At 43.1% G+C, this 15,039-nt stretch overlaps 1 protein-coding gene across 14 annotated transcripts in view; it reads right to left on the bottom strand.

Moving 5' to 3' along the window:
* The window catches only part of MPDZ (multiple PDZ domain crumbs cell polarity complex component), a 97,977-nt gene extending 85,029 nt beyond the window's left edge, over window positions 1-12,948 (bottom strand). For 9 of the 14 annotated variants that reach the window (XM_030003719.2, XM_030003722.2, XM_030003728.2 and 6 more), the window contains exons 1-3: window positions 12,826-12,948; window positions 4,533-4,608; window positions 3,765-3,931 (exon numbers count right to left, since the gene is read on the bottom strand). In XM_030003719.2, coding sequence (XP_029859579.1) covers window positions 3,765-3,931; window positions 4,533-4,548 — 183 coding nt within the window. In that variant the 5' untranslated portion in view covers window positions 4,549-4,608; window positions 12,826-12,948. The remainder of the gene's footprint in view (window positions 1-3,764; window positions 3,932-4,532; window positions 4,609-12,825) is intronic. The other 5 variants (XM_030003724.2, XM_030003723.2, XM_030003727.2 and 2 more) reach the window with 1 other exon arrangement.
* Between the last annotated feature and the right edge of the window lie 2,091 nt (window positions 12,949-15,039).

Genomic DNA, 15,039 nt, shown 5'->3' with positions numbered 1-15,039 from the left:
CCCCCGGGGAACCCCAGGAACAGGCAGCGGCACTGGCACCAGCACTGCTCCAGCACCGCCCTGCTGGCCGCTCCTTTATGTCTCCGTCCTCAGGGCGGATGAAGCAGATCCCAAATCAGCATCTCTTATAAGCATTTTGCTTCAAAACAGAGAGCAAACGGCGTTGTTGCAGAAAGGGGTTCGGGATAAGAATTAAAGGCCTCCTCTATTTGTGCAAACCACAAAATTAAGTGAGTGTTCACAGGCGGTATGAAAAGACATAGTTTCTCCACCTCTTCCCGACATCCACTCTAGTGCTGACACCCAGCTATCCCATGCAACCCAGTATGTTCTGCGCTGCAGGGGGACTCTTCCCCACTACTGCATTGCGAACAAAAAACTATGATCAAACTCGCAAGCAGAAAAAATCTGAGGAATGCAGCCCAGCCAAGGGAAGCGTATTTTGTTCTGGCACAGCCCTGAGTGGAGTGGAGATGGCAGGAGGAGGGGAGGAAGTGGTAGACAAGGGAGATACAAAAAGGAAAGAAAGAGAAGCAGGAGAGGACTGCCATCACAGTCTGAGTATTTTCTTTATAATATTTTATAAAGAAAAGAAAACACCATTGAAAAGTTCAAAACATCACAATATCTATTTTTCTTTTCTGTCACTCCCTTATCTTCAAACAACAAGACAGCTCTTCAGCATGACAAGACAAGCACTCACTGAAAAATAAGGATACAGAGAGGCAGAAAAAACCCTAGTTCCTTCAGTGCTCCTCAACTGAAGTGACTAGTGAAGTCAGGACAGTAATTCTCAAAAAAACATCCCTTTGCTGTCCCTAGACTTTTCCCACTCCAGTTCTCAACTTTGCAATGACAGATTCGCACTGCAAACAAATTTTGCTTGCTCGTTCAAGAAAAAAAACTTCAATGCACCTACCAATAAGCACCAAAGCATCAGAATTGCTGACTTCAGCATCATGCCTCACCAACATCCAGATGAAGCAACCTACCACTCAGTCCACACTACTGCATGTAACACAACTGCGAACTCAAGAGGCTCTTGTTAAGTACACAACAACAATGAAGGGGATCAATTTCCAATTAACTCACAGAATTTTTACAGAAATGGGACAGCAGATCTGAAACACCTCCATGCATGCAGAAACACACAGTTTTTCAGATCTTTTGGTGCTTAAAAGATCATTTATCTGTAGGAAAAAAAAAAGAAAAGGAAGTCTACTATTTAGACCATAAAAAATGGTAGAATCTCACTGGAATGCAAGGAATATTTGGCTGCCAAAACTATGTATTTGTATGCTATTTTTTCCTAAGAAAACATGACAGATGTTTACAAGATTTGCCAGCTCATTTTCCAGACTCACTGCACAAATGTAAGATGGGGTTCTCATTATTATCTTTACGCCTTCCAGACACAGTGCCTCAAGACAGGAATATGTCCTACCCTCAAATTTATTCAGGCCACTATAGGTCCACAAGTAGGTCTCACTTAGTGACCTACTTCTGCTGGGATGCTTACAAGGAATCAATTTGACTTAGAAAGTAAATTGCCATTATTGCTGCTCTACTCTCATCCTCTTTTTCAACCAACACTTCCCTTAAAGATGGCCATCTGAGAATTTTGCAATTGTCTTGTAGCTTTTTAAAAACTCATAAACTAATTAAAAACACAGGAGCAGTTTAACAGACTGTCACTTACACTTCACCTTGAGAAGAAACAGGCCCCCATTCAACTTTCAGTGCAGCTCATCGTGAAACATCACAAAGATTTAGCCATCTTAGTCTTGAGTGGGTAGAGACTGCAACACCTAGTCACTGCACAGCCAAGCACCACTTGTCATCCTGTCTCAAACACAGCTCTGACTGCAAGTGCTTGGAAAACAACCTGTCTCTTTCCTCAGTCTGGCACAGCTTGGCCGAAAAGCCTGGCCACTATTCACATGCCTTGCAGCTTTCACCAATCTGTAGTTTAAAGAGTTTCAAGAGCACAGCACCTTTGCAGACATAAAAAGAAAACTAAAGGGTGTCCTTGAACAAAACTGAGCCTTTGACAATGCCAAGAAATGTGATTTCTTTAACATGACTGCCTATTTCATGATTTTATTCTTTGTCCTGTTTCAATATGCTTTATAAACATTTAAATAAAGCAGAGAAGAGACAGACAATCTCATGTTATATTGCAGGGAAGAAATGATTCTACAGAGAAAATACCGGAAACTTTCTGACGAGCTGACCCAAATCTAAGAATGGCCAGAAACATACATTTATTTGCATGTGCAAGTGTTCATATAAGCACTTATCAAGAAGGGAATTCACATCCAAGTAGCTCCCCTGTCAACTAGACTGGATACATACCATGCAACACGCACAGGCCACTAAAGTTACCAGACAGATAAACCTGCAGAGTTAGGGCAGAAGGTAAAATTGTTATTTGCTTTTTAAAAAATACACATCTGACATTACCCATCTGTAGCATCAGCTGCTTCATTTTACTAATTTAGGTGTCTGTATTTAAAAAGAGAAGTATCCTTTAACTTCACAGCTAATGTCTGGAAGTGAAAATTTAATTTGTCTTTTCACGAAATTCCCATTAATGCTTCAGGCACACTTTCGTTTCTCATTAAGTGTTCCCAGAGTCACCACCACATAATTCGCATAATTTCTGGATGTCACTGTTAAATTCTCCTTGTCAAAGAGCAGAGGAAACAAACCCTCAGAAAGGCTTTTCTGCTACATTTTTTAAATCACGCCAATGTCATCAAGTCTCTACATACCAAGCATGCAAAATCTGAAAAGCATGGTCAGGTATAGCACTGTAGACACCATTCTAACTTCCTTCTTGTCTGTGCAAAATAGCATCAAGATAATCCACAAGAAGCAGTAAAGACCAGATTGTGCTCTTCTGCCACACAGTTGAAGTAGCGTCAAGACTGTGACGACTCCTCACCAGCCAGAGTCCAGTAAGACACCAGATGCAGCTCCACACGCCCAGCGTGCAGGGGCTGCGTCCTCCCACTTTGGCATTTCTGCATACAGCCACGAAGCTGCCCATCTTGCAGGAGTCAACAGGAACAACTATTTGCAAAGCCAGATACACAGTTTAGTCCTAATTCAGTTACTGAACTACTTTTTATATTCTTCAAGTTCTTATTCTGCTGACAAGGAAATTAAATTATAGTAACAAATAATCAAGTCAATACAGTCGAGTTGCTGCCCCTTTTCTCATCCTCACTGAAGACATGCAGAAAAATAATACTTTTACTTAAAACCCTGAGCAAGGAAAAAGAAGGTAGGAGCTCTTGGTTCTCTTTGATCTTTTATTCCTACACAAAAAAAATAGATTTTCACGTCCTTCTGAAGTCAACATTCCACAGCTTCCCTTATATATTCTCATGTTAGCAGGGTAAGACACAAGAGAGCAATAAAAAGCTCACAGGAAAAAAATCCTAAGATCTCATACAAAACATGTTCCTTTTGAAGGACAGAGACAGAAAGCCTTATGTTAATTCCCCACCCAGTATCACAATTTCCCTACCATGCACTTCATAACTAACAAGCATAACATAAAAAACACCTACACAAACTATGGGTCTCAAAAAATCCCAGAAAAGTCAATGGGTATGACCCCCCTCAGTTCCCTGAAGCTTTGGATCAGACATTTAATTTAGGCTATTTAATTTCACTATTCAACATGCAGAGACACACACATTTTTGCACCTTCTTAGCAATTTTTCTTTTGTGCCTGGGAGGCTGCTTTTCCTTACCTGATCTCTCAGTTGTTGAACAGAAGTCTGAAGGTTGAGAATTTGGTTAAAGAGAGGACTCTGCAGCACTGATTTCAAAAAGCTCAGTTTCTCTTCATTTTCCATGTCACCTCGATCCCGAAGTTTTGCCTGTAAGCGCTCCATGGCCTGGAGGGCCCGATGTGTATCTGTACCAATAATCATTCCTGGTCAGTAGCAGTTTAGAAACAGCCACATACAAGCACGTAACAGGTTTAAATGTATCCCTCTCTACTGTTTAAACTACAGAGGACTTGAATGGTTCAGTTCTGAACAAAAATCCCAGCCCAAACATGTCTAATTAATCAAGAAGTCAGAGGCAGAGCACAAACCAGAAGCCAACGAAAATTACATTTTTGTCCATCAAGAACTGGGTTGCAAAAGTGAAAGAGCCTTCATTAAAATTCAGTTACAGGAACTGTGTTTACAGACCACTCTAACTAAGTAGTGACAAAAATAGCCGTAACAAAAAACAACTGTCTTTTTCATGCAAACTTTTTTAATTCTAGTAAAGATTAAAACAATGAAATAAAGACAACAGGCTAAAAATTAAATACACTAAACAAATGATGGTACACCTTTTGTTTTCAAATACAAAATACAAAAACCAAAGACATCATGTATTTCTAAGTGCAACAGAATTTTTTTACAAAACCTCTCTCAGCAGTATATACCTATGTCCTAAATCCATCATGCACACTTAATTTGGCCACAAAAATATAGTGATACAAACAAAAAAAAAAAGATTACCAATTGTTTCCAACATGTTTTCTGCTTCTCAGCTTCTACTCCAATAATGGTAAGAGGCAGCAAATACAGTATTTCCCTGAAAAATAACAGAAAAGGAAAAAGGTCACATTTATAGAAGCACTAAGCTCTGAAGTAGAAGAAAAAAGCTTGACTTCTGAAAACAAGCAACAGCCCACAAAATAACAATCCACAAAAACTGTATCTCCTTGGATAATTAAAAAAACCTCAGAGGTGACCATATTCTGAGTCACTCTGGAGCTTAAAACCTGCCTGAAAGTAGCTTTTAGGAATATGCTTTGTAATATTTTTGCAATTCCATACCAAAGCTGCTGTCTGCATACTGTTGCACATGTCCTGCATTGCTTTAATCAGAAGCTATGAATCACAGCTGTCACTGATACTTTTACACAGTTTCATTGCTTTCCTTTTCAGTGATTCATAAAAAACCCTTCCCTGTGGGATCAGTTTTCAAGCTCTATGTTGACAATTTCAGGTGCATGAGCCATAGCACATTTTTTAAAGTCGCCTTGTAAAAAGAAGTCACACAAGTCACAAAGTCTTCATGCCACACAGGGTTGCAGGATTCCCACAGCACAGCTTCCACTATTAACACCTATTGGAATTGAGACTCGGATCTCGATGACAGCTTGGTTTTCACCAGCGCAGGTTTCCAGGCAGGAAATTCTACACTGGGAAGAAGAAATTCTGAAATTGCTTTGTTTATTCTTTTTTGTTGCTTTTGGGGGTTTGTTTTTTTTTATTCAACAGCATGTCTGCAATTGCTCAGAAATATGTAGTGACGGAATATATTTGGTGGAGATAGCTGAGAAGCGAGCAGTTCAAATATCACTGCAGGTGTATGAACTGAGCTGTGCATTTTACCATCTTATCTTTCATAATGGTGCCTTTGTTTTCTTGATAATAGGAAAGCACTCCAGTATAGCATCCTGACTTGAATCTGGTGAGCTTACCAATATGCAGAGAGCTGTGATCTCTAAGCACTCAGGAAAAATTATTTTTTCTTGAAACTTTGGAGAAAAATAGGGAAAGGAATGGTGTTGACAAATCTCCGAGTAAGACAGCCTAACTAAAATTCAGCAGGACCATTAGTTAGAGAACCTGAGCAGGACAAGCATGAACTGATCCTCACAATAAATGCAAGAAAACACCTGTTAACATAGATTCACTTAGAAGGAACACAGCCAGGATGAACATTTTGACAAGCCTGTATTATTTGCAGTTTGTGCAGAAAACCCAATCAAGTGGGTTTAAAATGGTTTCAAATTCCATCACCAAGACTTCCCTAGTTTCAATATGCCTGAGGCTTCGTATCAGTTTATTTTATTGCATTTGAATTTGCCAATACATTGGTATAGAATCACTGATCATCCTTTTTAGGACACAATGTACCACTTAGGGACAGATATTCAAACCCTTTGAACCTGACTTTGTCAAAGTAACCTTATTCCATGATCCAAATTACGCATATCAGTAATAAATAAAAACAAGCCTTTATGAATCTGTTTTCTCACTTGGCAAGGCAAATCCCAGCACATGATTACCAGATCTGAAAAACAAACCAAGTATCTTGTGTTTTCACCTTGTCACTCTACAAAAACAAGACAAAAAAAATGTCTATTTTACATGGGAAGAGCTGGATGGGTTTATTTAAACATTATCAAGGAAGCTGGCTTCCTGAAAGCTTAATCACTCATAGCTTTTCCTTCCAAATTAACAAACTACTATCACTTCTTCTATGCAGCGCCCCTATTTACAAACAGAGGCATTTATGTCATGTTCACAGGTGTTTTTCCCAGTGGCAATGCCAACCAAAGCAGTTCTTACACCGTTCCATTTCTTCCTCTACAGCTGCTCTTGAGGCTGTGTTGTGGATGCAACCAGAGAACTGTGTGAAAAAAAAATTATGTGGAGTATTCCTCAGTCATTTCAGTGCCATGATCCTGTTTATCACAGTACTATATGCACAAGCACATGGCATCATATGTTCAACTCTCATCTTCTAAAGAAACTAAACAGGAAAAATACAGGGTTACTGTTCTTCTGCTTTAGCTCCCCGAGAACCTCAGGAAGACATGCAGCTGTAAAAAGTCCGTATCTTTTGGAGCAGCTGGATATTGCTTTATGTTATGATTCAACTTGCCTAAAATCTCATTTTTGGTGTGCTGTGAAAGGCATGTTTTACAAGTGACAGAATGGACAAGGTCACCGCTGTGTTCGTGCAATCCCAGAGGTATGAACTCTGATGATTTATAACGGAAGCTTTCTAAAAGCAGACACAAGTCCTAAACATACTCTATAGATGGCGATGTTCTTATCTAATTTGCAATGAAAAGCAGTCCTTAGCTCTGCTAAGACACTAATGATATACTTCCTATTTACCTCATGTTTTAGAGGTAGGAATACTGCTCCAGAGCTATCTTAGCATCAGGAAATCCATTTTTAACTCTCAGTTTAATTCTCCTTATTTTGTGTTTATATTAGCGGGGAATCCCTCCTCAGCTGACCAGATTAATGCTTTTGTCGACTGCGGCACTAAGCAGGAGCAAGACTGAAACTGCTGTCAGGATGTTTTCCTTCAGGACACTTCCTCTGACACAGAAGGCACACCAGCATTTCTACATGTCGCAGTCCAAGATGACCCCTGTACACTCGGCCCACACTCTGAAATGGCGAAAAGCCACGTGACTGTGCTCCTGCTGTGTTACATCCATGCTAACAAGTGGGATCTGTCAGCACCAGCTTAGTGGCACATTAACATTGCCGAAGTACAGGGCAAGCAAGCACACATCTGTCCAAAATGCACCACAGAGACATACCCATAACCACCACCCACTACAGCTGCAATTCCTGGCCTTTAAACCAGCTTGCTTCTAGATATTTTAACAATAATGTGCTGGGAAGAAGTATGGAGGCATGCATGATTATTTGTTGAAAGGCATAAGCCTATTATTTGCTATAGTGAATATTTTTATAATGCCATCACAGACTTCTAGATGCACAAATGGGAAGTTTAGTTCTGATTCTCTCATTCTGCATACTCCTGGCACTCTGTATCACAGGAGTCTGAAGCCAAAACCAGCCCTTCTATACATGACACAAATACTGTTCACGCCTCAAACAGCTTACTAGCTTAGCTCAAAGCAGATTTAACTATTTTTGTATTTCAGTGCTAAAGTTCATTAATCTCTTCACAGTAATAAGAACAAAGACTGACAAAGTTAGACCTTTTTATTTGCAACTTGAAGAAATACTGTTAAATTAATAGCAAGTTAAATTCACTTCCAGGTTTTTAAAGGCACAGGTGGGTTTAAAAAAAGAAAGGCACCTTCTCCTCCTGTTTTATAACAGGACAGTAGAAAACACAAGTAATTTTAGACAGGTACATGGTGACAAACATGACGACATCTACTAAGCATGCACAAAAGTTAAAGATGATCCCTTTCAAATCTGCACTTCTGAAATTTGATCCTTCCCAGGCTAACAAAAAAAATGTGTTATATACACACTTCTCCACTCTTTATGCTGCTGTTCTTCTGTAAGGTCAGCTGCCAGAAAACAGCTGGCATGCTGCAGCTCTGGTTTCTTTGTGCCCACTCCTAAAACACTAAAATCCACAGGTGTCAGAATTTTAAACAACAGACATGAAATTTGTGTTAATCACCTCCTTTCCACTACAACCACGCAAACCACTCAGCTAAACAGCCAAAAGATTCATGAAAAGGGAAAGATGACCCACTTCCAATGATTACTCCTTCACACCTGATCATGTACTTCCTACAAGGAAACTTACTCTGTTTCATTGACGGATACTCCATCTCTTATTTCACAAAGCCATTTCAGATAATGCTTCAGAAACTAACGCTCATAGCACTGGATTAGCTAACATGCAATGCCAAAGATAGAAAACCTAGTAATAGGCTTTGCCCTGTAGCTCCCACATTACTTTAAGTGCTCTGAGGATACAGAGGAAACGCCTATCTTAAGAGTGATCTCTAGGGCCAAACTTTGGCTAGGAGTTGCTTGTGATTACAACTAAACCTGTTTCAATTAAGCAGCACAGTAATCACAACATGCATTTCATAGCTGCTAAAAAGAGTATTTTGAAACTTCTAATCTAAATTTAAACACCTGGGTCCGGATTTGGCTGGGCTAGAGATATCCTTTCATACTTGATTTTTATGCCCTGTCATTTCCCTCCCCTGCTTTCTGGCTATCACTCAAACGGCATGTTGTGTTAGCACAGCCTGGCGCACGAATGGAAACCAAACCACACAGGAAGTGGAAGATACTAATTTCTGCTAAATCTTCTGCTTTGCCTGCAATTTCCAGGAGCTCTTCCGTTTTGCCCAGTTACCTCCCGTGCGCTGGCTGCCATCCCTGGGAAGAAAACTAAGGTGATCCCCAGACTCTTTGCAGGGAGTCTTGTCAATATAAAGGCAGCAGAAACCATTCACAGTAAATGAAAGATCTCACGCTTTTCTATGTATTCTTCCACTGTCACAAAGGCAATTTTGCTGTTGCATAAAGCACTTTCTAGGATTATGAGCAATATTACAAGGACGTGACAACTGCACCCTGACTGGTATAGCCTTCACTACTTGTAATGAAAGAGATACGCATACTTGAGCACGCACCAAAAGGGTGTGGAATTAAATGCGGGAGAGCAGTGACCAACAGGGAAAGGAGATAAACAAAAACAAAAAGTGGAAAGGAAGAAAGAAGGGGGAAAAAAGGCTAGCCTACCGTTTTACTGACAGGACATAAGCTTGCCAAATTAACATCAACCACTTGGTTTCATCAGCCAAGAGACCCTGGACTGCACGCTTCTAGATGGCAGAAAAGAGAACTGATTCAAATTAAGGATTTAATACAAGCAAAATTAATGTGCACTGTTCCACAAGGAACAAAGCAGATTTCCACTGACCACCTACAACGTAACAGGCAAGAACGAGAAGCCTGGAATTTACATTTAAAAGCTATGCTAATAAAAATTGTTCTGAAACATTCAAGGCAGAAATAAAAAGGCAGTTCAGAAACTAATGCACAGCCTATATTAAGACTACAAGCAGTACTGCTTGAAAAGTGATGTTTCTAGCCTCTTGAAATTTAGCACAACGCTGAATGCATCAAAGAGATGACAATAGTGGCTCTGTATGTTAAGTACTGTGATAGAGCTGACCAGCACCATGTATTTGGAACCAACTATGAAAACAGAATTTTGAACATTCAACTATTTTTAAGCTTCTGTACACATCACGCTAACGTCTTAAGGAAACTTACAATGCTTTTGGATAAACAAGCAATCTGTTCGCTGTGTTTAATTAATAACGTTCCGTAACACTGTTAAGGAGCCCTGCATGAGCATGGTATCCATGTTAGCTGATGTGCAAGTTAAAACTGCAACAGCAAAATGGGCCTAAACTATACCTAATGCTCTCACCTACTGATAAATGTGTGTGGTACAGGGTATTCAAAGGTATTTTGTAAAGAGTATTGCAAAAACAACAACATAGTAGAGGAAATATTTCTTGTAGGGGTTGGGTTTGGGGGGAATTTTTTTTGGTTAAGGAAACTAACAGATCACCTTTCAGTAAATATTTTAACTTGAGATGAATTGGAATCACTTTCTTCTAACTTTTGAAATACAGGATTAGCTTCAGAAACTGAAAAGCAACTTTTCAGTATATGCACAATACGTGCGACACTACATATACTGAATTAATGTATGAAACACAGGCATGGTTAATATTGCCTCTTTATGTTTTCAGCATAGGCAATTGATTACCATATTCATTAAACTCAGTTAAACCTGATGAAACATAGTTCCTTTAACAGTTGCACCTCTTAACATATACTGGATTCTTCACAGAGGTGACAGCTGCATACATAAATAAATAAATGAGAAGCCCCATTGAACAGTTGCCAGTAAGCTTCAACAAAGAGTCGCCATTTTCCTTACAAACTGAAAATACAAACTTCTCATTGTATATTGTGACAACAATGGGCAAGTAATGCAGAAAATCATTACAGCATGTAATAAGACTACCATGCAAGGTGTCTCAGATGCAAGGACAGGATCTGAAAAGGCTATGAAAGAAATATTCCAATACTGTCTAGGCAAAAATGGCAGATTTATATATTGATTTGTTGGGAATGCCAATGCTGAAACAAAACTGTCCTTACCAATGATGACACAGTATAATGCCAGTATGGCATTGTATTGGCTTAAACTTCTTCAGCAGGATGCTCAAATATAAAGCCAATTAGAAAATTTACTGGATACACTCCACAGAATTTTAAATTTTCTTACATGAAACATGGAGCAGATGATTTAAAAGGTCTTTATAATGGCTCTCAATACACTGATTAAAGTGTTATCTATTAAAACAAAACCATTTACAGTGATCTGCGTGACTGAGAAGTTGTATGGCATTCCTCTCTGAAGAATTCACAGAGCCAGATGGAATGTAAAGATCATCCATCAGTATGTAAGTAGTGCAGTTCTCTTTTCCATAGTGCTGATACTGATCTAACTTTCCTAGTGCACTTTTGTGCAAAGAGAGGGGAGAATGTATCCAATTCCTGATGAAAAGGCTTCTTGAAAGCACAAAGGAAGCCGTTAGAAACAGCAGTGCTAATCAGCAAATGTTACATGCACGTTACCATTAACAAGCCACGGAAACATAAAAAATATATATACTAAAAAGGGATAATAATTTTGAAAAGAAAAAAACCAAGTTGATGTCTTCTGTCATAAAAAATGTTGCTAGTTAAGGTGGGTATGTCCTTAGATATTTTCATTCTGCATTCTTTTTTTCTAATGTTACATTACTTTCCATCTACACAGGAGCATCAAATAACATTTCCCAAAAATGTTTTACCACTTTTCCCTTTTCCAGTTTAGATTCTTCCCTCCCAACAAGTTGCTGTTATCTTGGAAAACAGTGCTGATATGGAAACCACAAGGCATTACACAACAGACTTCTGCAACGGCAGAATTCAGACCCTTCAGCTTGATGACAGTAAATCACTGCTCTGCTCCACCAAGCGACTCTGCTACACTTCCTGGCACCGAAGCCAGTAAGGACGTTTTCTCTTCAACAGCTTACACTAACAAAACCTTCTGCACGTGTTAAATAGTAAAAACATAAAGGGATGAGACAGTGTTTAGAAAAGCGAAAGAAAAGGGGAAAAAAAGAATACACTGTTCAGCCAAATGGCAAAGCAAATCTCTTAAATGAGGTACACGGAGTTCAAATGGTCGGCTTTGTGAGAGTCTTACTTTTTTCTTTCCTCCTACTACTGTTTCCAGTAAACGTAGGGAGGTAACGGCAGCAAGGGGGTACACCACACGAGAAACAAACCATCCCAAAAAGCAGATCCTTGCCTTTGCACAACCAGACCCATCACAGGGCACATGCGAGGCCTGCGCCTCGCCCCTCCGCTTCCACTTTGCCAAAACGGTCACGTTTACATGCAGACCGGCGGTGGGGGGATGCTGCAGGGCTACAGCGGGCTCCGGACCTGCGAGAAGCGCCAAGATCAGCACGGCAACAGGTACCGGAACGGGCACCCGAGGACTTGCCCCGCCAGGAGCCCGCACACCCGCCGCGGAGGAAGCCGCTGGCCTCGCTGGGGCCCCCGGACCGGCGCTGCCTCCCAGCGAGTCTCAACGCCGCCGACCGCAAGCGCCGGGCGAGGGCCGCAGCGCCCAGGAGCCCCCCCCCCAGGGCCGCGGCCGCCCGCAGGTCTATGGCGGCAGCAGATGCGGAGACCGCCCCCGGCATGAAACACTCCCGCTGGGGTTAAAAGGAGGAAAGGGGGCGGGGGGGGGGCAGAGCTCCCTGCAGCAGCCGGTGCGGGAGGCCGGGCTTTTGTTTACGCGCGGACGGCTCCCCGCCAGGCCGCCCGAGCCCGCGGACCCACTGCCTGCCGCAGGCCGGAGCCGCGGCCCGGCCCCCAGCGCCGCTCCCCGCCGCCCGCGGACAGCTCGGCCCGGGGCGGGGGGAACAACAGGCTCACCCCCCCCCCCCCCCCCCCCCCGGCTCCACGGCCTCTGTCGTCCTCCAACCACCCCCACCCCCGCCCCGGGCCCCGGCCAAACCCGCCGGACCAGCAGAACAATAATAAATAAAACTTGGCGGGGTGAATGTGTTTTAAAAGGCCGCTCAAAACTCCAGCGACGCGGCGGACCCCTCCCCGCCCTGCCCGCAGCCCCGGAAAGACGACACCGGCGGGATCACCCTGCTCCCCGGCCCGGCGCCCCGCTTACCCCGGCGGCTCGGCGGGCCCCGCGGCCCGGCCCCAGTTCTCCGCCGTCGCCCTTCCCGCCCCCAAGTAACGGCGCCGAGCCGCGCCGCGGGGGAAGCGCGCTCAGGCACGCCCCGGCGGCCTGAAACCTAATCCTGCCCCGCCGCCCCCCGCCAGCCCGGCCCCGGCCCCAGCCCCCCCCCCCGCGCCCGCGCCGGCGGGTCTCCGGTCGCAGCGCTCCCCCGGCGCGGCCGCCCGCAGCGCGGAGCCCGCCGCCTGCAGCGGGACGGCGGCCGCATCCCGACAGCGGGGGGGGCAGCGGTATCAAGGGGGGGGGGGGGGGGGGGGGCCACGTTTGGGGGTTTCCCGGCCCGCTGCCTCCCTGGCGTGTCGGGTCGCGTCGCGTCGCAGCCCTTCCAGCCAAGTTTCTCTCCCCGCGGCTGCGGGCGCGACGGCAGAGGGGGCCGAGCGGCGGAGCGCACGCCTTGCTGGGGATGACACCGAGGAGCTGGGCTGCCCTGGTTCTCCTTCCCGGGCCGGTGAAACGAAGGCGGCGGCGGCGGCGGCGGCAGCGGTGCGCTCACCCCTGGCTCTTCCAGGTGGTGCCGTGCCTCCTCCGGCTGGGCCTGGCCCTGCGGTGCGGCGAGGGGCTGGCTGCCCCGTCTTGCTGCCCGGTTAGCCCCCGCCGTAGCCCTTCTGGTTCAACAAGACGAGCCTGGGCTGGAACGGAGGAAGATGGGAAATGTTTGGAAATGTTAGACAAAAAAAAGAAACAACAAGCAGTCCGTGATGAAGTTAGACGAAATGATGAGTAAGGTCATAGGGCTAAGGAAAGGATGATTTTTCCCTGTAAGCAACAGCTGGTTAGCGTCTTAACTAAAAGTAAGGAAGATGCTGTGTCCATTTCACGTCTGTATGCACATCATAAGAATAAAGAACGTAACGCGGGAGTGTTTGCAACGACCACAAAAAAAATAAGTTCTGCAAGAAGTGGAAGTATTTTACTGTTTGTTAGCATTGCTTCACTTTGCAAACGTCCTCAGGATCACGGTCTCCCCTTTTCCTTGCCAGAAGGTAATTCTTTGTCGCAGATGCGCTCGGGCGGCTCGGTTGAAGTAACACCCTGCACGGGGAGGGGAACCCGGGCTGTTCTGCTGGGCACGTCGGCCCTGGCTCCGCGGAGGCTCGGTGCGTTCTGCCTCGCCTTGCCTTCTGATTTGGTTTTGTTCTTTCTCCAAATGGATTTTAACTGTAAGCGTCATCATATTCAAGTGACAGTTGTTTAGGGTGGGTTTTTTGTCCCACGAACAATGTAAAGAAAGTTACCGGTTTGGAAATAGAACGGAATACTGTCCTATTTATTTGAGAGAGGATCAATAAATGCAATCCCAGTACACACACTTTCACAAGCAGAACATCTATCATGTCAACTTTATGAAACAAACCTCTTTGTACATTGCATGGACTTTTTTTTTTTTTTAATTTGGGAGATTAACTTCTGAAAAAATGTTGACCCTCCAAACAATATTTCTCTTGCTTATTACAGCTGGAAGTTTGAAGAACTCCAAATGATTAGCTGCCTTTTCCTCTGCGGTATATTAAAATATGCATGTAATTACACCTGTTTAACAATCACTCTTCCACTTCTTAACTAAGGAAAAATAATTTTCAAGATTTTATTCACAGGTTACATTGTTCGATCCAGCATGGGCTGGTGAGCATATTGCTTTTTTAAATGAAATATAAAGGCTCTGTTTGCTATAGCTAGGGCATTGAATGCTCTATAAACTGTCCCACTGGCTTTCTGTGTTACATGAGCCTTTACTGAATCCAGAATGAAATCTTTAAAATAAGATACAATTTGTTTGCATGTATCATTGTTCAATAAATAAGCCGCAGTAGATTAGATGAGTGCAATATCAGACAACTATTGTTATGTCTTCTGTTGCTCAGGCTTTAACCATTGCATCCCACTGGAGTAAAATACAGTGACTCTAGTAATTTTATTTGGAGCTAAAACCAGGTCAAAATTAGGTACAAAGGTACTTTACTCCTGATGTATAACAACTTCAGCTGTGTAATAGTTCTTCCCAGTGCAATTTGTGTTTGTATGGGATATACCTTTCAGATAACTTTTTTAACATGCAAACTGCTATTCTCAGGTAGAATTGTATTTTCAGTTATATTCAGATTTTTTCAAGTCCCTTGAAGTACATATTAAGGAGATTATACCTTC

This window comes from Aquila chrysaetos, chromosome Z (assembly GCF_900496995.4).
Source record: "Aquila chrysaetos chrysaetos chromosome Z, bAquChr1.4, whole genome shotgun sequence".
In the NCBI taxonomy this organism is placed as follows: Eukaryota; Metazoa; Chordata; class Aves; order Accipitriformes; family Accipitridae; genus Aquila; species Aquila chrysaetos.
The sequence above is the reverse complement of the archived record's forward strand: the minus strand, read 5'-3'. Positions and strand labels throughout refer to the sequence as shown.